Genomic DNA, 25,564 nt, shown 5'->3' on the forward strand with positions numbered 1-25,564 from the left:
CTTGAAAGTTTTAATAATTAAAGCAGTGATTTGAAACATTGATATACTTATATAAAGCAATGATTAAAATAATCATGAACAGCTGAAATCCTATTACTTGCATGGTGTTTTATACCCTTCAAAGTGCTTTCTATAAAATTCACTTCATCTTCCCAAAAACCAAGAGAAATAGAATACTGTAAGTAATAAATTTTAAGTAACCTGCAGGAGGTTAATAGTAACCTGCTATTGAGTGGAAACAGAGACTACACCCATATCTTCTGAACTCTCTGTCTGCTGTGTTTCTAACATGTTCATTTTACTATTTACAGTTTTTAAAATTTGCATATTTTTATTTTTGTTGAAGATTTTACATGTAGGAAATGTTTACCAAATTAGATATAGACTTGGGGAAATGTAGGTATGCACATTTTATTTTATTTTTTTAAAAGATTTTTATTGGGGAACTGGGGGACGGGAACAGTGCTGGGGAACTGGGGAAAGAGGAACAGACAAGTTGCTGTCCTTTTGTTCTTCAGTCTAGTTGTGGAGGATGTTCACTGGCCCAAGTTAGCACCATCATTGCGCTCTTCCCGGGTGAGGCAGATCAGTCGCCAGCTTCTGGATGGCCGCTCACTGCGGCTGCTGGTTACACACGGTAGCCCATGGCAACCCACTGCAGCAGGGGCTGCTGAGTACACCGTGGCCAGGCCAGGCCAGCTCCAGGTTGAGCTGTTGTTCAGCATCTTAGCTGTGGAGGGCAGTGTCACTGGCCCTCATATGTGGGATCCGAACCGGGGCCCTCTGGCGTCCCAAGCCAGCTCTTAACCAACGGGCCACTCGGCTAGCCCCCACATTTTAAAAAGCAAAGGCTTGCCAAAGTTAAAGGATTCTATCCTACAGTGGGTTCACAGGATGAACTGTGTTATTTATGCATAGCTCAAACCACTGAAAACTCAGCTGGTATCAACTGTTAGTGCTAAATGTTTGGTTGGCCCTTGTGCTAGCAGCATGGGTATCTCCTGGGAGATTGTCACAAATGCAGAATCTTAGAGCCCACCCAGACCTACCCAATCAGAATCTGCACTCTATCCAAATCTTACATTAAAATTTGAGGAGGACTAGCCTAAACTACCAAATTACATATTTGATTTTTAAAGAAGAGACATAGAAACAAATAATTCTGTTCCTCAGTAGACTATCTTTTATCTCAACTTAAATTGACATTAGCTCAGAAGAATGTGTACGTGTGCTCAATTTAGTGCACCCGATGTGGTTTAATCAAAACTTTGACATTCTCCTAATATTGACCTTCTAAATTCGTAACGTTTGCTTCCATTTAAACTGGGGAGATATAAATACTGTGTATTCTTTGAACAGATTGGTTGGAATTTCAAGCGACAATCACTGATAAGACCTTTGTGTAAGGCTGGAGGGCCCACCTTATTTTGCTTGAATCATTCTACTGAGACAGTGTCAGATTAGTACAGCTGTTGACACCTTTCTGATAGTCCCTAAAATCTCCCACAACTATATATCCTGTTAAATGTTAAGAATTTTTTTAAAATATTGTGGTAGAGGTGGTGACTACTAGGGGTCAAAGTAGCCTCAGGTAATTTTTAAAAGGTTGTTTTCAGAACAGGCTAATATAAACCGTCTTTCACTAGAGCTAGACTAGAACTAGTATTTTATTTTGAGTAATAAATTGGATGATAACACAGCATCATGGTTTTTAAAATATGTGATAACTATTACTCCCTGTAAACATTTTTTTGTCAAAAGCATCCAGTAATTAAAGTTAGGTATATTTTTAGTGCAAAGAAACAGAATTCAACCCAAATAAAAACAAAAAAATGTATACATTCTATTTTATAATTTTAAATTTTGTATTGCAATCTTGAATTTTAAATTGTAGGGATATATATAATAGAGCCTTTCCAATATTTAAAAACCTCCAAATTTCATGTAAATGTAACTGACAAATTTCTCACTATTCAGTTCACATAGATGTAATCCTAAAACAAAACAAAACAAAAAACAAAAAAAATCACCTCAAAATAAGTGGAGGTTGTTGTGTTAAAATAATAGTAATTGTGTATTTTCAGTATATTGAGATTAGGAAAGTACAAAAAAAATAGGAGCTAATGTTAAATATGATTTATTATTTCTTAAGGGATGATAGGATCTTACAGATTAAACAGAGTTTATAATAACAATTGTTTTCTGTGAATTCTAATTACTTTAAAAATTATGCTATAAATTATCTTCCTTTCTGCCTTGAATTTCCTTCCCCATATAATTAGACATTTTCAAGAATCAAAACTATTATTGTCTCTTAAGAACAAAAGCCATAGAAACTGCTAATTATATCACAGTCGAACATGTTTTGCTTCTTTGAAAAGATCCTGAATTTCCGGCACTTTTGAGAACGTTTTCTAACCAGAGGCTGATGGAAATGCTGAATCTCTACTGGTGTTGCAATCAGTATAATTAGTTTCTATGTATAATAACACTCATGTTATTAAAATGTTGCCAAGGTCTGTGACAAATAAAATTGACTTCCCTGGTCCCTGAAAGATTGTTTTATTTTAAGAATCAGGCCACATTCTTACAGATACTGATTTCCTTCACCCTAGCACTCAAGGATCTAAACTGTGGCGCCTTAGAGGAATAGCCCGTTAATTTAGTCCATGAATCAGGGTATGGATTATTTCTATGCCCTGGAAATGGGCAAATAATCAAAATGGAACTTTTCCTTTCACTTATAAAATTGACTTTTTATTTCACAGTAAAAAAATATTTTTTCAGATTATATATTCAGGAACTATGATAAATTTTATGATTATATGAAAATGGGCTTTTTTTAATGAGTAAAACTGCTATAGAATTCACAAATACCAATTTTGCCAACTGTAGGTTCTGAGCTACTTTTCAGAGAGAGGAAAAAAAAAGAAAAAAGGACAAATTGAATAGACACCTAAATTTTAATAGAATTTAAAAGAAAAAAAAATTGGTATTTCATATTTGCTGTTTTGTTTTGCTTAGTAGTTTTGTTTATTTTGGAACAAAATTTCAATCCATCAGTTTAACTTTGAATTATATATAAAATATGTGGGTGAGAAAATTGTATGAAATCTTTATGAAATGCCTTCGGATAGACAAAGGTAAAACTGTTTTCAAATCATTCAAGTCATACAGAACTATAAATTCCCAATAACAATACCAGACAAAGGAAACAAATATATTTATGAGTATCTAAATATTTCAGATAAATATCTGAAATAAATTCTCATATTACAAGGATGATTCAGTAATTGGAAATCTCTTGATCCACTACCTTAATATTTTAAAAATAAAATACATGCTTTATCTTGTTTAATGTTGAAAAATGAGATAAATCAAATGACTTTTTCAGATTAAAATATGTTAGCTAAGCATAGAAGAAAATGTTCTTGACATGATGAAGAAGAGTTGAATCCTGATTAAAGTGCTTATTGCATAGAGATACATTATTAATGCAGGTAATATACTATTATAATTATTTTTTATAATAAACTTTATTATTTAGAGCAGCATTAGACTCATAGCATAATTGAGTGGAAGGTGCAGAGATGTCCCATATAACCCTACTCCACACACCCATAGCCTCCCCCGTTATCAACATTCCTCACCAGAGTGGTGCATCTGTTACAGCTGATGAACCTCCAGTGACACATCATTATCATCCAAAGTCCATAGTTTACATCAGGGTTCACTCTTGGCGTTGTTCATTCTATGGTTTGGACAAATGTATAATGACATGTATCCACCATAGTATCATACAGAGCAGTTTCACTGACCTAAAAGCCCTCGTACTGAACCCATTTGTCTCTCCCTTCCTCCCTAACCCCTGGCAACCACTGATCATTTTATTGTCTTCATAGTTTTGCCACTTCCAGAATGTCATATAGTTGGGATCATATAGTATGTAGCATGTTATGATTGGCCTCTTTCACTTACTAATACACATTTCAGTTTCTTCCATATCTTTTCATGGTTTGATAGCTTTTCTGCGGGGGGGGAGGGCTCTGAATAAATATTCCACTATCTGGATGCACCACAGTTTATGTATCCATTCACCTACTGAAGCACATTTTGGTAGCTTCCAAGTTTGGGCAGTTTTAAATAAAGCTGCTAACAACATCTGTGTGTAGGGTTTTGTGTGGATATAACTTTTTAACTGTTTTGGGGTAAATACCCAGGAGCATGATCGCTGGGCCATGTGATAAGAGTATGTTTAGTTTGTAAGAAACCACCACACTTTCTTCCAAAGTTGCTGTACCATTTTGGAATTCCCATCAGAAATGAATGAGAGTTCCTGTTGTTATAAATCCTTGCTGGAATTTAGTATTGTCAATATTCTGGATTTGGGCCATTCACATAGGTATGTGGTGGTATCTCATTGTTGCTTTAATTTTTGCTTTTTTAATGACATGTGATGGAAAACACCTTTTCTTGTGCTTATTTGCCATCTGCATATCTTCTTTGATGAGATATCTTTTAAGGTCTTTGTCCCACTTGTTAGTCAAGTTGTTTGTTTTATTATTGAATTTTAAGAGTTCTTTGTATATTTTGGATAACAGTTCTTTATTAGATGTTCTTTGCAAATATTTTCTCATACTCAATGACATGTGTGCTCATTCTTTATATAATTGTCTTTCAAAAGATATATTTATTTCTATGAAATGTATCTTAAACTTATATATTTTTCCCTATTTAAAACACTACCAATGAGTGAGATATGACTATGGATTGGAAAGATTTGAAAGGAGGTACTGGTATGTTTTCTTCCTTCTCAGAGAGATTTAAATCACGCCTGTACTCTGTCTCTTTGGTGTAGTGAAATTTTTAGCTTGTTGTGTAAGGACTGAAGCTCACAAAAATATAAAGCACGCACTCTTAATTGTACTTGTTTAATATCATTTAATGAAGCAGAGTAAGCACACTGACTATAAACATTTGATGGAATTTCTGGCAAAGGGAAGGAAAACATGCTCTGATTTAAAATGAGGGGAGTTAGGTAATCCCATGTTTCTTGAACCTCTACCAATTTTCTCTTTAAAGAAAGTTTTAGTGTGAAGTCATTGATATAGATCATATAAATTACTTGTTATCATGGAGCAATGACTTTTCTAGTAGAAAGTTCTATTTTCTTTAGATACAGGAAATGAAAATTTGCTGCCTTGGTTTTCTTGATCCAAGTTCAAAAGTTATTCTTAATTTGTATTATATACAAAATAGTGTAATTACTTTATGAACATGGACTCTGTTGATCCCATGATTTTGTTTTTAGAGAGCAAAATTTACATTATGCTTATTCTATTTAATATTCCTTCATGTTGACATCTCCTGTGATGACAGTGTAAAAGGATAACAATCTTTTTCCCAAAACTTTTCAATTTTTAGAAACTATTTGGAAAAAAATCTGTATAAATTCCTTTATGTTTTTGTGTGTATTTATATACGTGTGTGCACATGCACATGTCTGTTCATGCATGTGTGTGCATAACCATTATGAGGTCATAAAAATATTTTTTCTGGAGATAATTTCTTGATCTCAAATAACAAATCATCTAATCATATAGTAGGTTATTCTTATTATTCTTAAAATTTTTAATTCAAGAACATAACAACACAAATGTTGAAACACAGTTTATGATGATCGATAAGTACATTACTGGAATGAATTTATTCATTCCAGATCGAATACAGGGGATAATTTAAAAGTATTGCAGCTTCCTGCAGTAAAGAAGGAATAAATGTAAAAAATTATAGAAATGTCTAAAAACATTATAGTTGAGGTAACTGGATTAAATCTAAAGACATCTAAATATTTCTAATTTATATTTAACATAATAGAACACAGACCTCTAAATCATTATATGTAGTATTCTTGTAAATAACAGGATTTCATATGCAACTCCTAAAATCTGTGATGGAAAAAGTCATTCTAATATATAACAAATAAGATGCATACTTATATCATCCCCATACTGAAATTTTGAAGAATTGCTTCTTTTATAACCAATCAATAAAAGCAACCACATATTTACAAGATAAGAGAATGGAAACATAGGCCACATTTTGGTAGGTGATTATCAAATAATAACAAAATAGTCAAATGACCTTGTGATATGTCCAGTTAGTTTAAATTAGGTTAATATTCCAATGACTTTCCTTAAAACTTACTTTATGCTCAACACTATGTTCCTGCCATTTGTGAACTTCCCCAAATAGAGAAATGATCATAAGATATACATGACAGGAATAAATCAGTCAGCAAACCAGAAAGACAAAGACAAAACACAAGATGTGTTTTCTTTAAAAAAAAAAAAAGAAGGCAAACTAAACATGTATTTCCAATTTACTTTCTAAACATAATTCTACAACATGTAGGCAATTACATTATGAAAATGTTACTATTTGAATAGGAGATGTTAAAGACCATAATATTGAAGTAAAAATAACATACATACTATCTAGATCTAGAAAACTAACCATGCACTGACGATTATACTATATCAAATTTGCATCTCTATGAAAATCTAAGTGACACTTAGCACTCAGGCTCAGCTATATGCTTGAATTTATTGATTTTGCTGCAAGTTGAGTTTAAGACTGAACCACAAAAAGTAAGTGTTAGTAAAGAAAAAAAGTATGGATTTCATTCACCTCTTATGATAATTACTGTATTCACATACTATATTTTCTTAAAATTACCTTAATTCTTATATCTACCTAAGATCTCCTTTGCTGAAAGTTAGGAAAAGCTATTTTGTTGTTTGTTGTTGTTTCAGAAGGCATAGAAAAGTTTCAAATACAGGAAAGTTAAAAGAATTTTATATTGATATACCTTTATCCTCCATCTAGATGTACAAATTTACAATTTACTATAACTAATCAAATATCTAACCATCCATTCCTCTCCATCCATCAACCAGCTTTTTCATGAATTCAAAGTAGATTTCAGACATCTGCACACCTTTCTAATAAGATTAATAATAATGATACGCATTTGATACTTGTTTATGTATTTTTCCTATCAGATACAATTTACATACAGTGAAGTGCACTAATATTAAGTGAACTTTTCAATGAGTTTTAACAAATGATATATCTCTAATCTAAATGTTTATCAAGGTATGGATGCTTCAGAAAGTTTTCTCTTTTCCTTTTCCAATCAGTCTCCACACCTTTGCCCCTAGAAGAATGCACTATTTTGTGTTTTCCACAATAGAATGCTCTTGCCTATTCTAACAGTCATGTAAATGGAATTATGTAATATGTACTCCTTTGTTGCATTAGTTTTGAAATTCATCCATGTCATTGCATGTGTCAGTGATGTGTTCCTTTTCATTTCTAAGTAGTATTTAACTTTATGGATATACACATAGTGTCATCTGGTTTTTTATTGATAGATACTTGGGCTTGATAAACCTGCTATAAACATTTTTGTTCAAGTCTTGTTGTGGACATATGCTTTCATTTATCTTGATTAAATAGCTAGAAATGGAATGGCTGGGCCATAAATACTATATGAAGGAGGATGTTAAACAATGGATTGGCATAAACAAATTGAATATTGATGAAGTCAATCTTGGCATTATATGACAGAAAACAATGTAGGAAAGTGAGACTGATAACAAGCAAGTCAAAAAGCTATTGAAAGTTTGGAGAAAACTTCAAGGACCTAAATTAAGACATAAAAGATAAAGATAGGTATGAAAGATATTTAGGAGGGTAGATGGAAATAAAACTTGACGACTGATAAAATTTCAAAGGCGAGGAAGAAGTCAAGACAATCCCAGGATCGGTATTGAGTGGCTCTAACGCATAAGGTGGCATTGAGACAGATGAGGTTCCAGAGTGAGCAGGTGTGGAAATGATGGACATGAGTGGGTTATCCTGAGGAGCTAAATATGTTCATTATGTTAACATGATCAAAAGTCAGCCAAAAAATGCTGCTCAGTCATTGACAGAGAATACAAGGAAACTCCTATAAATGCTGCAGCGCACCTATTTTTGCTGGACTAAGAATATAGCTATTCAAGTCCCAGCATTGAGAATAAAGCCTCTTCTTGAATCTTTGAAATCCATGTCTCTTTATCTAAGTCAGTAGAGGGAACAATGTTGCTGCTGCTCTTTTTAGTTTCTGGTTCATTTTGATCTTCTCTTTCATTGTGGCTTTCCGATGTGAAAAAGGAGCTCTTGATTTGCTCTTTGTTTCTGCCCTTTGTCTTCAAATCCTGTTTTTAAAAAAGACACTTTTTGTTGACTTCAATGATACTCTTCTGAAATGATTTCTGGTGAACAATACAAGGCTAAACAACGAAGCAGAGCTAACCAACCGTGCACTGACAATAAAGACAGTTCATATTTCACGATAGCATGTTGTTCTAAGTCCAGGTATGTTAACTCAGTTGTCATTTGATCTTTATAACGTCTCCATATTCTCACCATATGATGAAAACTTTAGACACAGGCATATTAAATAATTTGTTTATGGTCACACAGGTAATAACTGGTAGAGCTAAGCTGAATACTGTGATAATCCCTTAACCGCTGAGCAGTTACACTACCATCATCTACGTGAAGGCAGTTTACAAACCATAAGACAGTTGTATAAATAGAATGGTGTTCACTTTAATTCAAGTTAGCAGTGTCTTAAAGTGAAATGCACTAGCCTAAGAAGTAGAGGGGACCTTTCTCCTTCTTTTGTCCTTCAGGGTTTGAATGACAAAACCCTGCCTCAGAAGAACTTAGTGAAGATATACAGTGTATCACTATAAAGAATAATCTAGGGCAGGTGGGAAGATGTAACGACTCTAATCAAAATATTAACAAAATATTACGGAATCCCAGAAAACAAGTTTCTACCTCAATAATTTAAAGAAAGTATTTTTGGAAGGTATTTGAAAAGGGCCTTGACAAATTGGCATAATTCTTCAAAGAGGTTTTGCATAAGTAAAGTCAAGTAAGAATGAAAGTTCTGGGAATCCAGAGTGATAATATAAAAGGGTGCAGGGGAAAATGCAATGGTGGGCAAGCCTGGAATTATATATGGGCTGGGTAGTGAAGACCTTGAATACCTTTTAAAGGAGTCTGAATTTATAAATGTCGAATCCTTGTATTGTACAACTGAAATTACTATATTATTGTATGCCAACTATACCCAACTAAATAAATGAGTCTGAATTTATTTATCCATTGGAAAGCCATCGATAAAATTGAGTGTGTATTTAGAAATTCACACTGGCAAAATCGTGAAGTGTTGCTTGGGAAGAATGATTTGAGGCAGGTGGATCTTTTAAGATGACAAGCCAATACTTTAGGAGAGAGATGAGATAACTTTCAGGCAAAAGAAATAAGGGAAAAAATACACTCAAAAGTATATTAGGGGTGTAATTCGGAGTAAATGCCAACTAAGCAGATATGGAAGATGAAACTGAAAAGGAGAAAGTAGAAAATGGCTTCTCTTTGACTGCAGGATTAAATAAGGGAACCTATAAGGTCATTAATTTGGTTTGACATAGAGGGTTGGAGGCATCACAATTTGCAACGATGTTTGTGACCACTTCATATGTTTCTTCTTGTAAGTCTAATATCCCAAAGGCTGTTAACTGCCTCTTCAGTAATTTGTCTTCAGTCGAGAAAAGCTGTGGAAAGTTTGATTTGGTTATGACCATTTAGTTCAAATAGGCTTATTTTGTCCTGGTAAAAAAATAGCAAGCTTTTCTACTCATTTTTTTATAAATGTTAAAAATTGGGTTGTTTGTTTAAATAACAAACAAAAGTATCAAAGGTTGTATATAAGCATATGCAACTTGGAGTCATAGTGCAAAATACATAGGTGTGACTACTTGATGCCAAGTGATGCAGTAGAAAGAATTCAGCTCTTGTTTATGTGCTAGTTTGTACTTTGGGCATTTGCCGGGTTTTAATGTCAGGGTTTCCTTCTGGGATGAGTGTGGGTTAGAATCATGTATGAAAAACACAAGGAAAGAGCACAGTAAGTAGTACCTATTATTTTCACTTACCATTCATGCTCATCTTCCATCTTCATCAGCCCTTCTCTCCTTCCTGACATGACTCATCTTCAACCTTTCTTCGGGTTAAACTATCCCCAGGGCCATTCATAGTTTCCCAGCCAGCTAAGCATCAAAAGTTTTTCCAGGCCTGTTCCTTGGCAGGCAGAGGTTTTTCTGTTCCACAGCCAAAAATGATATAGCCATTCTGCTGAGGCTGTTAGCTAAGAATGTGAGATGACCTTATGCTGCGTTCTCTACATTCCCAATGTGCTGGGAGTTCCTATTCACGTTCTTTTAATTTGGGGACTTTTTCCCCCTTATGGTGCCGCAAAGCTGAAAGGGGAAGAAACCAGTCACTGTGGTTGTTGCCCTGGTGTGCTGGCTGTCATCTGGTGATGAGTTTTTTCCCCAGCACCCATTTCCCCACTAGTTAGCTTGCAAGTATTTTGAAGCCTGAGGCTATGATACTGGAAATATTTTTCAAATTTTTTAAAGCAGAGTTTTACAATTTACTAATTTATAATTTATTCTCCTTAGTTGTTTTTAACAGATTTATAGCTTCCTTATTAGCTGGTTTCTGATTCAACTTACTTTCCTTAGCAATCTAAGTTTATGTTACCACTAACTTTTAAACATATATGTGTATAGGATATTTCTCAGAGTTTTATAGTGTTGTAATAACAGCTTAAAATTGTGAAGGCCTATGATATGCTGACATAGGTAGAAAGAAAGAAAGAAAGAAAGAAGAAAGAAAGAAAGAAAGAAAGAAAGAAAGAAAGAAAGAAAGAAAGAAAGATAAATATATATATATATATATATATATATGACCTCTAATGTAATTCTCCCAGTACCTCATAGATCAGAAAACTGAGGCTAGTGACATTAATTAGTTTTTTGAAGTTACAAATCTAGTGAGTAGAAGAAGCTTGTTTTCTACCCACTTTTCTCTGACTCTTGTCACAGAATAGTTTTTATATATGGACAATGAAGGAAGATTTTTTTTTTGGTAATTGAAGATATGTATTTAGTAAGGGTTTTCCTTCATGAATGGTCATAACATCAGTAGGATCACCTTCAATGTGAAGAAAATAAGAGTCTATATGTAGTGAACTATATAAATTTTCAAGTCTTCCTTTTCCTCTCATAAATGGTGTCACGACCATTCTGAGAGATGGATAATTTGGGTCGTTTTTCTGCAGTGGGTTTATGTTTCTCCCTTTCTGCTTCAGAACCTCCTAACATGCTTTACAAGAGGATCGACTGAGTTTTTCATGGTGTGAAACCAATTAGTCCTTGTAGCAGCAGTTGCCCAAGAAAGCTTATAATCATTAATTCCATCCTCTATTCTAATGAACTATGTATAACATATCCTAGAAAACCAATATATGCCCTAACTTTTAAGTTGATAGATACTCCAAAAGCCTTAATTAATCATCCTGTAAATTTATTTTCAGAAAAAAATATTTTACTCTTTTAGTTGTATACTCCCATTTTGGGGGGCTTATTTGTGGAAGGGAAGGTCCAGACAAATGCTGATCAGAATGTTTCTGTACTAGAGAATTCAGATTGATTCTAATGCTGAGCGCAGCAAAATGTGTTCATTATTTAAATAAGCTCAGGCTGCCAAATGACTCATAAAGACAGCCGCGTGTCCTGTGCCAAGGTGTCATTTTCATTAAGTGTGAGATCGCACCTGAAGGACAGTTTAATTTGCAGCTGCTAAAAATATTTCAACAGAGTGGTACTGTTATAAGTGGCAGGTGGTGCCCGAACGTGAATTTTGCAAGAAATGCCATCTGTGGGATGAAGTGTGAAAGAATGTCATGGGGGTAGTAAAGGAGATAAAGGGGGAAGGAACAGAGAAGCGTGTTTACTCAGTGTTTACTGCTATTATCCTGACGAAAGGCCTCGTGCTACACCGGATAGTAAGATTATTTCATACGATTATTTGTTCAGCTTCTACCATGTGCTCAGGGCATTGCAAAAGCACCGCAGTACCTGTAAAGACAAAGTTTCTTCCCCAAAGGCAGATCGTTTAAGTTATCCAGATGAGAGAATCCTTTCCAACCTGTTTACTTTCTGTTTACTTTTCGGCCTGGTTACACTGCAGTTTTGTGCTGGGGAGATTAATGCGCTTTGATCCTGCTTAAATGGATTTGGCCACTTTGTTTTGATGTTCAGCTTTTATTATACATGCACATTGACTTCCTGCTTCGCATCACAAGAAATATTTCAAACTGAACAAGTGCAGAGATTTTGTTCAATCACTGTCACTTGGGATTTTGTGAACTTGACGGAGTGGAGAGCATTGCAGTGTGGCAAGTATCTAGGATCTTCGTAACTGCATCCTGAAAAGATCTGTATACGTGTGCCTGTTGGTTTCCATGGACGTGGCCACGTTGAAAGCAGGAATTTGTATCTGGAGACTGCAAGTAAGCATTCTCCACGTTAATAGGCTGCAGACACAACTTGAAAAGAAAAAGGAACTGGTGGGCTTGGGGTTTTCATTTCTGCTTGCCATTTGATGGGAATAATTGGAAGTAGAATAGCTTCCTTTTTGAATACCATGAACTTTCTTAGGTTCCTAAGGTGATCGCTTTGTAAGCTCTATAAATGTTGAATTACTATGTCGTATACCTGAAACTGATATATTTTAAGTCAACTGCAATTGGAAAATAAATTTTGGGGGGGGTTGTCCAAGAATTAAAAAAAAAACACAAAAACCTACATATTTTAGTTCAGGAGATCTTAATTCACTCCTTAGGAATAATGCTCTGTTTCAGAAAGTATGCTTAGCCTGGAAGAAATAGGAAAAAACAGGAAGATCAGCTTACAAGGAAAAAGGAAACAAGTGATTAAAATAGAGTTTTATGGATTCTAATTGAGGAATATGCAGGTGCCAGGGAATGGCTTGTGTGTTGAAAGGTGAGAGACGGTACAAGATGGTTGGGAGAAGGTAAGCCAGAGGCAGGGAAAACAAAGTGAATGTGAGTGTGCCAAGAGAGAAGAGATAAGGGCCTACATTTTGGGTAGTTACAGTGGGGCAGATTCAAAATATGTTTAGGGGAATACTTTGCTATGTGTAGAAGCCCAAGGCAAGAGAGGGAGGAATATAGGACAAATGCTTGTCATAACAAATATGAAAATGAGGATAATAGAAAAACAATTAAACGGAAAGGAGCGGTAAAAGCAAACTTTCTTTTGTGTTATGTGAACTAGATGCCTATGAAGATAATAGCCATGGTGTTTTCCAGAATGATACGCAGGTTCACTAAGGGAAGAGTGAAAGAGCAGTGGCCAGTTCTGCTGGAAAGCTAAGTTATTTGTGGATGACACTAATTGCCCTTAGTTTATTTTCTATATGAGAGACACTGTGAATAGTGTAACTGACAATGTTTCCCATCCTCCTCTTGTGCTAGAAAGCTTGGAGCTCAAATGCAGCCCACCTTACATAGTATATATTGATGAATGTAGCAACTGCTTTCAGCCTGGTTTCTAGCTCAGAGTAGCATCAGCCTTATTGTCCTTTCTGCTGTCACATCTTAATGTATATGACTTTGTCATATCCTGTAACACCTAAAATCTGTTCTGGAAAATATATGGTAATAATGCATCCATACTTATTTCTATTAGCACTGTATGGATGGCTTAGATGAAATAGATAATATATGCAGAAGACTGGTTAGATGATTCAAAAAACATAACTGTAAATTTGAAAAGAACATGAATTGTGCTGGCAACATTAAGACCATAAAACAGGGAAAGACAGTGAAAATGATAGCAGGAATGAGTCTGATGATAAATTTAGAGTGCAAAGCAGAAACCCTGTGGGAGATGGAGGCAATTTAAGGTAAAACAACATTTTTTATCTAAGCGTTGATGCTGACATTAAACAGAATGGAAAAGTGGGAGCAGAAGCAGTTTTAAAAGAGAAGTTGATAAGCCCCTTGTTTTGTATGATGAATTCAAGTTGCAGTGAGATATCTAGGTAGAAAAATTTTGTCGGAATTTTTACTCTTGAGCTCATCTTTCTTCCCTACTGTCATATCTATGCTTCCTCAAGTGTTTCCTATCTCAGTAAATGATTTCTATCTAACCAATTGTTTGAATCAAATGTTTCTTTATTTTTTCCATGATTTTGCTCACTGCTTCTTATATTCAACATCTCATCAATGAACGTCATCCAGCAATTCTCCTGTCCCAGCATACGCCTCCTTCTTTATACAGGTCAATTTCACCATCATTTCTCACCAGCCTCCAGAATGGTATTCCTGCCTTCATTCTTGCCTCACTGTAGCTTTTTTTCTCTACTGCAACCAGAGCAATCTTCTTAAAATAGAAATATGATAATGGCATTACTCGGTTTAAAACAACTCATTGGCCTCCCTTATAGCCATTAGGACAATAAACTTCTGAATGATACTTTCTTTTCATTCTGGCCTCTACTTAACTTTCTCTCATCATCTCTGACCACCTCTGTCTTCACTTACCACCCTGTGTGCACAACATTCTCTGTGGCTTCTGTGACTTTGCACACGTGTTCCATCTACTGGGACACTCCTGATTATTCTTCAGGTCTTAAATTATATGTCATATCTTAGGAGAAATAACTTTCCCTAATTCCTTCAAGGCATGATTAACTGTCCCTTCTATTTCCGACTGAATTTTTTCCAAACTCTTATTTTTGCTCTTTTTTTTTGATACAGTTTAATAATTGCTCTATTTGATTGTGGGTATTCCCTCACAAACAGTAAGCACCAGTAGACATAACACTTCTCACCATAATATACCCTAATCTTCTGCATTCCCGATCACAGAGTAAGTGCACAGGAAATATTTCATAAGTGAAAATAAAAATGTTGAGTGATTGCATGAAGAATAGAGATTGTTATTGGAACAATATTTTGTAGATTATTGGATTGGGAGCAATTATGAGAGAGTCCTTAGACTTAGGAATGAGGATAGACCATTCCTCCACAGAAAGGAAGAAAAGAAAAACATCATGGGGGGTGGAAGAAGGGAAAGGAGGAAGTTCTTACTAAATGGCCTTGGTCTTAGCAAATAACAAGTCCGTCTTTGGAATGTAAAGTTAAGAGATGGTAGCACATTAGTTAATTTGAAGATAATCAGAATGATTTTAAACAGTTGTTTTTAATAAATCTATAGTTAGTAAAATAACTCCTTAGAGACATCAGGATAAATAGCTGTAGGATAAATAGCTTGAATTTATGGCATATCCATATACTATGATTATGTGATTTTTTTTTCTCATTGTCGTTTAGATATAGGAGCAGAGGGAAGAAAGTTCTGGGACTTTTATAAGGCAGGCAGAGTGGAGATTTAAGAGGCCAAGGGGTTCTAGAATGATAGGGGAGACATTTAGAATGACTGGAATGTTCAGACTGGATACAATGGGGAACTCACCAGTGGGGAGAAGAATCGACTGAGAGAATAAGAGAGAGGGAATAAGAAAACAGAATATCACAAGGAATGCGAAGGTGAGATTTGGGGTATTGAAGAAGTAGAAAATAAATAGTGAGCAGAGGTTTTGACCAAAGAGAAGAATTTCTAAATTTGAAATGTTAGCAGAAGAACGGATCATTTTAAATTTTTGGAAGAGATCAACTAGAGACCTATTTTGTTTTGAAATAAGAATGATTTTTTTCCAGTATAAGATATAACCTAAAAGTTATGAAGATAAATTACATTAAATTGGCATTATTTTTCTTTGACAGTCTCTTTTTCTAGTTTAATAAATTTGGTTTTTATTTTCTATGTAAAATTTTTTTTGGCTATATCTGATGCATGTCAAATTGTTAATTCACCTAAACTATCCTCTATTCCTCTAGTATCAGATATTGAAGGAGAGATTATGATTGAAGACCCTTTCAACAAGGAATGTACTTGATAACTTGCTTGAATTATTTTCTACTAGAGTCCGCATTTGCAAAGTGACAATTATAATCACATATTTTAGTGAGGGAAACGTGATGCTTGTTCATGCTTTCTCTGGTGCCCAAACACCAAGTGAGGATAATATTTACACATGTAAAATATTGTTTGTTTTGTCATTTTTGTGCTTCTAACTTCTCTTTTGCTAGATTGTAGCTTTCTGAGAACAAAACATATATATTTTGTTTTCTATATAGTGTTTCACATGTATTGATGATCAAATAAAAGATAGTTGAATTTAGTTCTTTGGAATTATTTAAGTTATTCATGTGTTTATATGAACAACTACACTAATATGGAAGGTAATATTTCCCTCCATTGCTCCAGTACTAAAACAGAAGAATGTATGCTTTTTTATTTTATTCTATAATTATAATGAGATCCCCCAAACTTAGCATGTGAGTAAGGCTTCCTTTTAGTATCATCATAATGAGAATAACATAATACATTTGTCAATGTTTTATAAAGTTGTTTCACATGCACTATTTAAGTGTAAAATATTTGTTTTTATATACACTATTTATAACAGACACAGTGAATAAAACCCAATTTGAAATAACTCAATTTGAAATAAACCCAATTTGAAAATTAAGCAAATGAGATCTGAGAAGAGTCTTGTCAAAAGGTCACAAAGGTTACAAGTGACTGAAATGAGTTCTTTCACACACACATGCCACATTTCTAGAAACCTACCTTCATCAATGGGGTAATAATTCTTGAGTTTATAACATAATAATTCCTACCATGTTGCATTAATTCTTTTTCTCACTATTCCTCATGAGATAAACATATACAAATATGTTGATGTATATGAACAAGTAGAAATGTATGAAGAGAAACAAGATTTGCAATAATTATTAATATTAATATAATGCATTTTCTGTATCTTTAAAAAATTCTAGTGCTAAGTGATTTCAACTTTTAGTATTCTCCTACTCTTATTCCACTGGAACACTGAACTTTAAATATGAATTGTTAATTTTTATATGTTTTCCATTACTTACAGAGTCTGTATAATTTGCCTAAGAAGGATAGTGGAGTGTAGCCCTGTGAAATATGCATGGTCCCAGAGCAGATGTTAAAAGAAAGTTACAAGCATGGAAAACATGATAACAATGATTATTCGCTGGTGTAAAGATTAGGACTTGATAACATGTATAAATCTACTTTCAGGATTCTGAACTCTTTCCTGGTCTTGTAAGTGTGGTGCTGACGTGTGTGTGTGTGTGTGTGTGTGTGTGTGTGTTTCATTTTTAACTTGATAACACAATACACCATGGGAGTAAAGGTAGATACTGTAAGAATTTAAACACCTGCAATGTCCTAAGTGCTTTCAGTGAGATAACTCACCTTTTCAGGGTATTATATGTTAAAGCCATGAAGCTAGTACATATTTTATAGTTTTTATGAGCCATAATCATACTAAACCAGGTATTTACACAAGTATTTTTTGAAGTAGGGCTCCAAACATTGCTGATATACCTTATACATAATCTAAGCATTCTTATTGTTTCCTTTTTTCTTTTCTTCCCTCCTTACACAGATACTCAGTGAATGCTCACTATGTTTTAAACTCTAGGATCATAGCATCAAATAAAAAATGCCCACTTCTTGTTCTCTTGGAACTAATATTCCATTGGGGTGAGGAGGGGAAAAACAATAAGGAGATGAAAATCAGAAATATAGAGAAAGTGTGGGAGAGAGAGAGAGAGAGAAGATCTTTAGCAGACAATCGATAATGTTAGGAAGAAAAATTATGCATGAAAATAAATACAGAGTACCCTGAAATAAAGATTTTAGTGCTTTAAAGAGGGTGTCAACAAAGATCTCTTTGATAATGTTATGTTTGAACAAACACTTGAATAAAAGTAGGAACCCAGACAAAGAACCCTTTGTATATATGAGGGCAGAGAGTTACACAGGGAGGAAAGATCTGAGGCAGGACTGAGTGCTCGACTTGTGTGAGAGCGAGAAAAGGTTTGGTGCGACTGTCTGGGAATGAGTTAGTAAAGAAAAGGTAGGTAGAAGAAAAGGCATGTGAAGTCGCAGGGACCAGATCATAAATGGTCTCTGGTCACTGGAAAATTTCAAATGTTATTGTGAGTGATTTTGGAAGGATACAGAAAGGTTTAAACAGGGAAGTGACATGTCAGACGTTCACTCTGGCTGTTGTGTGGAATAGACCGAGGTTGGCAAGATAGAATCTAGGTGACTATTAGGAGTCTATTGCTGGCAATGGTGGCCTGGGAGGGGCTGGTCATAAAGGATGTGGTATGAAATGGTGATGAATAGGGATGTGTTTATAAAAAGACTGTGGGATGTGAGAGACAGAGAGAACTCAAAGCTGGCTCCAGGGATTTGGGCTTGAGTGTCTAGTAAATGATGTTGCCATCTCCTGAGATGGAGAATATGGGAGGATTTGGTTTTTTTGTTGTTCTTGTTTTATGTGGATCTCATCTCTCTACCCACCCAGTTTTTCCTGGAAAGTGGAACTGACTAATTGGTAGCTTGATTTAAACTATTTTATGCTGGAAAGGAAGTCTATTAATGGTGATGGCAATATGTAATATTTGATAGCACTTACAGTTTGCAAAATATTTTAATATCCAGTAATGCATTTTTACTATGTGGTTACACTGAGGATTTCTGCACCTACTCCTAACTTTCTGGAAAAAAAATTAATGCTTTTATGAGATCAAAGGTGATCTGTAACATACTTTAAAATGCATAAAGAATGGTTCACATATACTAAAAAAAGTGAGCTAAGAAAAGATTATTTCTTAAAATATATCAAATGGGAGTAAGAGAAAGTGAAAATGGACTGTAATGAATAGTATTACCTGTCCAACTCTGAATTAATATACATCCTATAATTTGTCTCTCAGATCCAAGGTTCATTAGTGCCCACCTCATCCCAGAGAGTGACAACCCTGAAGATGACAAAGTATATTTTTTCTTCCGTGAAAATGCAATAGATGGAGAACACACTGGAAAAGCCACTCATGCTAGAATAGGTCAAATATGCAAGGTGAGGTAAAGAAAAAAAAATTGAGGATGATACTGTCCAATTACTGTTTTATTTCTTCTTCTTTCCACCTATTTGCAAATATAATGAAAATCTAGCTAAAAGGCTTGACTGATCACTATAAATGTTTAAATGGTAAAAAAAATGATTGAAAACATATTATACTTGATTATGAGTAACTAACTCTTCATAGTCAAACATGCAGGTCAAGGTTGTGAGGAATGACTTCACAATTACATTAAATGACCTAGGTATGAAATTCTAGAGGAATAATTTTTTTCATATTACCTGGGAGAATATACTTTTTTATATTATTAGACCTAGTACACTTTTCTACAATGTGTAAGTTTTGAATGAATATTTGTTGTTTGGTTAACTAAAATATTAATATAAGAGAAAAGCATTAAAGCTTGGTTTTATAAATTTATTATTACAGCATCCTATGTACATATACACAAATTGCACAAATAATGTTGACACTCTGAACTTTATCTGAATAATTCATTTACTATGTGACAAAAAAATCAGATGTGATATTGAATTATAATGTTATATAGAATAAAAATTGCTCAATATTTATGAATTAGTTTCATTGTGCTGTTCTTCCATCTATACTGTATAGTACAGCATATATGCAATATGAATAAAGCTAGCTTTATTATATATTAAAGCACCTTTCATCTCAAGAAAATTGCAAAGCCAATCCAATAATTGTTTTAAAATGGAATTATTTCTGAAATTTAAAAAAAAATCTCTACTCTGGGGGGGTGGGGGGATTAGACTCTTTGATACCCCAATCATGATCTAATTATTTATCCCTAGTGTATTGAATTACTGGAAAATTAAAAGTTTTAACAATCTGGAAACATATACATTAGGAAAATACATGAGAATCTTTTCCCCACAAAATATAGATATTTAAAAGTACTACTTACAAGAGTTAAAAAAATTATAGTATATAAAATCACATAAGCAAAATATAAATCAGTATCATATTTTTGAAGGGATGTTTTCATAATGTTTCACTGGAATAAGTTTATTAAGGTTTATGCAAATATGTTTCAACATGATATTTGTAAAATCGGGATTACTTCAGTAGGTTAAACTTACAAAATATTCGATGCTAGCATGCATTGGTTGTGATGCATTTTCAGTATGAGTTGTAAGATATGCATTTATTCTTCCATTCAGTACATACTTATTAAGTACCTACTGTGTGTCACCATGTTCACAACTATGAATCAGCCTACTTAGGTTAGTAAGATCTCAAGAGATCCATATATAGGAGAGCGATTTAAACCAAATCAAAACAAACACATTAGTAAGAACTGTCTATTGCAGAGTGGTAACAGAATTTGAAAAGTAAAGTGACTTTTTAATGCTAAGGGAAATTTATTGTAAGTCATTCCTTGAATAACGTTTGAATGAATAGATCTGATTGACAATATAATGAAAAAGCACATATACTTCTATCTACTCATTTAAAATTCCTCATTCTGAAATATGAGGAATTGTGTTTTGTATCTATCTCAAGATAAGGGAGACATGTGAAATTATCATTTGCGTGCACAGATCTTTAAACCGCGTTCTCTCCTTTCAGAATGACTTTGGGGGGCACAGAAGTCTGGTGAATAAATGGACGACCTTCCTCAAAGCTCGTCTCATTTGCTCAGTGCCAGGTCCAAATGGCATTGACACTCATTTTGATGAATTGCGTAAGTAGTTGAAGATGTTTCATAGAGAATATTTGTTTAGATTTTGCCATAATCATAAAAAAATGCAATTTTTCCCAATTTTCTTTTCACACAGAGGATGTATTCCTAATGAATTCTAAAGATCCTAAAAATCCAATTGTATATGGAGTGTTTACAACTTCCAGGTAAACCACTTTTTACTATCTTAATTATCATAGAAACTTTGCGTCCTTTCAGTGCTTTGCCATATTTTTGAAAGAACAAAGGTGGCCTAGCCTCTGAGGTGGTGTGTATTCTTGGAAGGGTGAAATTGGTTATGATCTAAATTTTGTTTTAAAAAATCAATTTTAGCAAAGAATGTCATCACTATAAAAAGAATGGTGAAAAATATATGGCATGTCCTGTTTATAGCTTTGACATTAAATTTTTGTGTGAAATGTAGAAAATTATAAAAAGGGAAACCTGAGTTTTGGTAAGTTTATAATGATATAAACTAAGACTGAAAAACTTTTTTCTTCTCCTCTCCTATCTCTTCTCCTCTTCCTTCCCATCCCTTCTTCTTCCTGGACTCTCTCTCCCTCCCCCGTCCTTCTCTCCTTCTTTCCCTCTCCTCATCCTCTTTTCCCTTTTGCCTCTCTTCTTTTTTTCCCATTTCCCATTACCCCCAAGGCTCTTGCTGAAAATCAAGCAGGAATTATCTCCTGACTATTATATTCAGTATAAAATTTACATTACCTGGAATTGTTCAAGGAAACATTACAGTAAGTCCCTGACTTATGAACATTTGAGTTGCGAACTTGCACAGATACGAACGGACCTCGCATTACGAACATTCATAGATGTGAACAAATCACGGAAGTAGCTCACGTGTCTGCCCAACATTGTCACAGTTGTGCTACTGTGTGCTTACTGTACAGTGCGATAGTGTACAGTAGTACAGTGCTCAGTCAGAGCCCAGGCAAGAGGAAAAACAGTGGTGATGTGGAGGGGACTGCTAGGAAGCGCAAAGACTCACTTTGTTGGACTTATGAACATATCAAACTTACAAATGAATCGAACTTACGAACATTCTCCCAGAATGGAACTCGTTCATTAGTCGGGGACTTACTGTATTTGCATACACAACAACAGGGATATGCATTCATATACCAATAAGATGTTTAAAAGAAAACTGCTTTAAAATCAAAAGTCAGGTAAAGTGCTGCAAGGGACTGTAATAGCATAAAGAGAAAGATTAACTGCAATATCCAACACTGATTTATTCTTTAAATATTGAAACCATTACAAACTGATTGGACTTTTTGTTTAATAATTTTTAAAGTAACAAGTACATTTAAGAAACCCATATTGCTAAAACTATATGCAATTTTCGGGATGTAAATATTTTTCTCCTGTGATATAAAAATAGAATGAGAATTGAAAAATGTGAGAGGCCCAAATTACACACACTGGAATCCATTCTTCTGCTCCCTCAGTGCCTGTGATTCTCAGGCTGGAGCAGACATCAGATCACCTAGCGAGCATGTTAAAATACAGAAGCTCCGGTCCCCAGAGTTTCTGTTACTAGGAATGGGACAGGACCTAAGAATTTGCATTTCTAACAAATTCCTGGGTGATATCCATATTGTTGGTCTAGGAACACACTTTGAAAATCACTGACTTACTGGGTAAATGTCACCTCTCTACTTGACTGAGATGGATGTCTGTATGTGAGTTAGGCTTTATAGCCATAAATCATAATCAAGTCTCTGAATGATGACTGATTTTATCAATAGATAAGTAAAGTATACAACAATAGAAAAAAGCACATATAAACATTACAAACTATGATGTATCAAATATGTATTAACTTTCTATTCTATTATGAAAACATGGTTATTAGATTCTATTGCTGTTTACTGAGATTGACTCTGTGTCAGGTGCCATGAACTAGGTAACTGAAGTTACAGGGAAGTGCCAGGCATGGTCCCTTCCCTCATGAAGTCTGCGCTCTACTAGACATTATCTATACACTACAGTTTCCAATAATAGATTCTTAAGAACATGTTTTTCATTTGGTCTGATTTATATGTTATTTTCTATGGGGAAAGATTGGTTAAAAAATAAGCATTCCATATTTTAAATGTGCACAACTGTTTTCTATCCCTGTGTAGATATATCCCTCAAGGTGTAGTTATAAAGCAAAATAAAATGGAAAATTGTGGCAATTCATGGCAAACTTCCAGTTTACTTCAATTACCTGATTTTTGTCTAGCAAAATGCTGGGGATAATTGCCATAAAACCCCACTCTAAGGTGTAATAGCTACTAACTTAATATGACTTTCTGTGTTGAGAGGCAATGATTTTAAATGCCTTTACACAAATTACTTGACCTAGTATTTATGGTGTTTCAGGAATTAAAAATAATATAATGTGACATACCACATTACACTGACTATTCATTTTATACACCAGTTTCAGCTTATAAAATGAGTTCTTATACATTCTTGCTTGTTGAAAAGTTCTCTGGTTTCTAATCATGCTTTCTTAACATATTACCAAAGTTTATATTTTTATATCTATTTGATATCAAAATTAAACATTGCTTTTTTTAAAGATTTTATTGGGGAATTGGGGGAGGGGAACAGCATTGGGGAATCAGGGAAAGGAATCGGGGATTGGGGAAGACAAGTTGCTATCTGTTGTTCTTCAGTCTAGTTGTGGAGGACGTTGCTTCACTGGCCCATGTTGGTATTATCATTGTGCTCTTCCCGGGTGAGGCAGTCACTCGCTGGCCTCTGGATGGCCATTCACGGGGGCTCTTGGCAGCTCACACCGGCTGCTGGCTGCTCACGCTGGCTGCCAGCCACACACAGTAGCTTATGGCAACCCACTGCAGCAGGGGCTGCAGCCTACACCTTCCCGGTGACTCACAGCAGCCCAGTTTCAGGTCGAGCTGTTGTTCAGCATCACAGCTGTAGAGGGCAGCGTCACTGGCCCTCATGTGGGATCTGAACCAGGGCCCTGATGCTCAAAGCTGGCATCCCAAGCCAACTCTTAACCAACATATCACTTGGCCTGCCCTAAACATTACTTTTTGGAAGATCATACAAATATATATATATATATATATATATATATGCATTTTATCAGTTTATGTATGATATGAATATGTATTTTCTATAAATAATAAAGATTATTTCATCCATGCCTTCTATTTTCAAGAATCATAATTTGTTCTCTTGTGTATTATTAAAATATATACGTGACTAAAAAAAGTCTCAAACATTATTTGAGATTGCTAAGAGTTTATGTTCAATTTTGATGTTAGTATCAACAGTTTTCTTGTGATTATATAAAGATGAAAATCTGTTTTTGTTTTCTGTCTCTTTTTTAGTAACATCTTCAAGGGGTCAGCCGTGTGTATGTACAGCATGAGTGATGTGAGAAGAGTGTTCCTCGGTCCATATGCTCACAGAGATGGCCCTAATTACCAGTGGGTGCCTTACCAAGGAAGAGTCCCCTACCCACGACCAGGAACGGTAAGTGTCCTAGGGGGCTAAAATATAAAATGAATAAATTCCTGCTGAAGGTAAAAAAAAAAAAAGCAGCTATAAATAATGTAAAGCAAAGATTCCAAGACTATAAATGAAAGCAAGGCAAGTATTTTCTGTGACACCATGGACTTCCACATTTAAACACATGTGCTTTACAAACATGAGTGTTTAAGTTCAGGGCATGCCAGTTATGGATACCAAACATTTCTGAGGAATAGAAATTGAATGGGTAGTCTTACTTATTTTCTTTTCAGAATGGGGTATAGTGAAAATGGCCATCATGGTGACTTGAAACTATGAGGGCACACCTCGACTTGTTCTCCCTGCTCACAGCGAGGACTCAAGAAGTGCACATTAAATAGGAGAAAAACAATTTTTTAGTTGCTTTTATCTTCCCATGGGAATGGGACACAGCCCTGAAGTAGGTTAAGAAATATGTGAAAAATGTCTGTAGAGTGAGCAGGGCTTAGATATTTCATCAGATGCTGTCAACCAACCTCTCCCTTTTCCCTCCAGCAATCCTGGGCACACTCAGGCTTAAAAAAAAAAAAAAAAAAAAAGACAGAACTCAAGATAAAACCAGCTCTGAATCTTCAATTTAAAGTAGGAAGAAAAAAAGAAAAGACCTCAGCATAGTAGAAAATGAGTGACGTCACCACAAATATGATATTAGATATAATACAATATTTAGGTAGAACCATACAATTAAGTGTAACTTTTTTAATTCTAACAATCTTGAAGGCAATAATTTCATATGATGAAAAAACTTGTATTTGAAAACTAACCATTAATTTCATGTAAGTTTTTTTATTCTGTTAAATTTAAGTAAATTATGTTTTCTATAATTTTATTAGACATATTATTTAAATATTCTTGTGGGATTTTTTTGTATTTCTTAAGTTATTTATGAGCAATTTCAAAATTTTACAAATAATTAAATAGGCTTTCAGAAGAATAAATGAACAACAGGGAGTATCTATTGATTATATAAAGTCCAATGAGTTTTATAAAAAGCACAAGGTACTCCATTTCTTAATGGTAAACTGTTTTTTACTTTGTTGGTGGACAGTTTTATATGCCCGTGGCTGTTTGTGTCTCTGGTTAATCGATGCCTCTGTATTCTAAATATAAACTGACTCTTTCTAGAGCTTCATTTCAACAAACTTGGTGGAATTCCTTCAGTGTACTAGATATTGTGCTACTATTTGGAGTTGCCAAGTTTTTGATCTGAAGATGTGTAAAATATATTTGGAATTAATCATAGTAATTAGAAATTGTCATGTATCAGACCCTGTTCTAAGAATACACAC

At 34.4% G+C, this 25,564-nt stretch overlaps 1 protein-coding gene across 1 annotated transcript in view; it reads left to right on the plus strand.

Moving 5' to 3' along the window:
• Positions 1–25,564, plus strand: part of SEMA3A (semaphorin 3A) — a 230,123-nt gene that overhangs the window by 169,003 nt on the left and 35,556 nt on the right. The window contains exons 7-10 of the mRNA XM_019628456.1: positions 18,884–19,026; positions 20,624–20,738; positions 20,833–20,902; positions 24,095–24,239. Coding sequence (XP_019484001.1) covers positions 18,884–19,026; positions 20,624–20,738; positions 20,833–20,902; positions 24,095–24,239 — 473 coding nt within the window. The remainder of the gene's footprint in view (positions 1–18,883; positions 19,027–20,623; positions 20,739–20,832; positions 20,903–24,094; positions 24,240–25,564) is intronic.

This window comes from Hipposideros armiger, unplaced genomic scaffold (genome assembly GCF_001890085.2).
Source record: "Hipposideros armiger isolate ML-2016 unplaced genomic scaffold, ASM189008v1 scaffold_791, whole genome shotgun sequence".
NCBI classification, from domain to species: domain Eukaryota; kingdom Metazoa; phylum Chordata; class Mammalia; order Chiroptera; family Hipposideridae; genus Hipposideros; species Hipposideros armiger.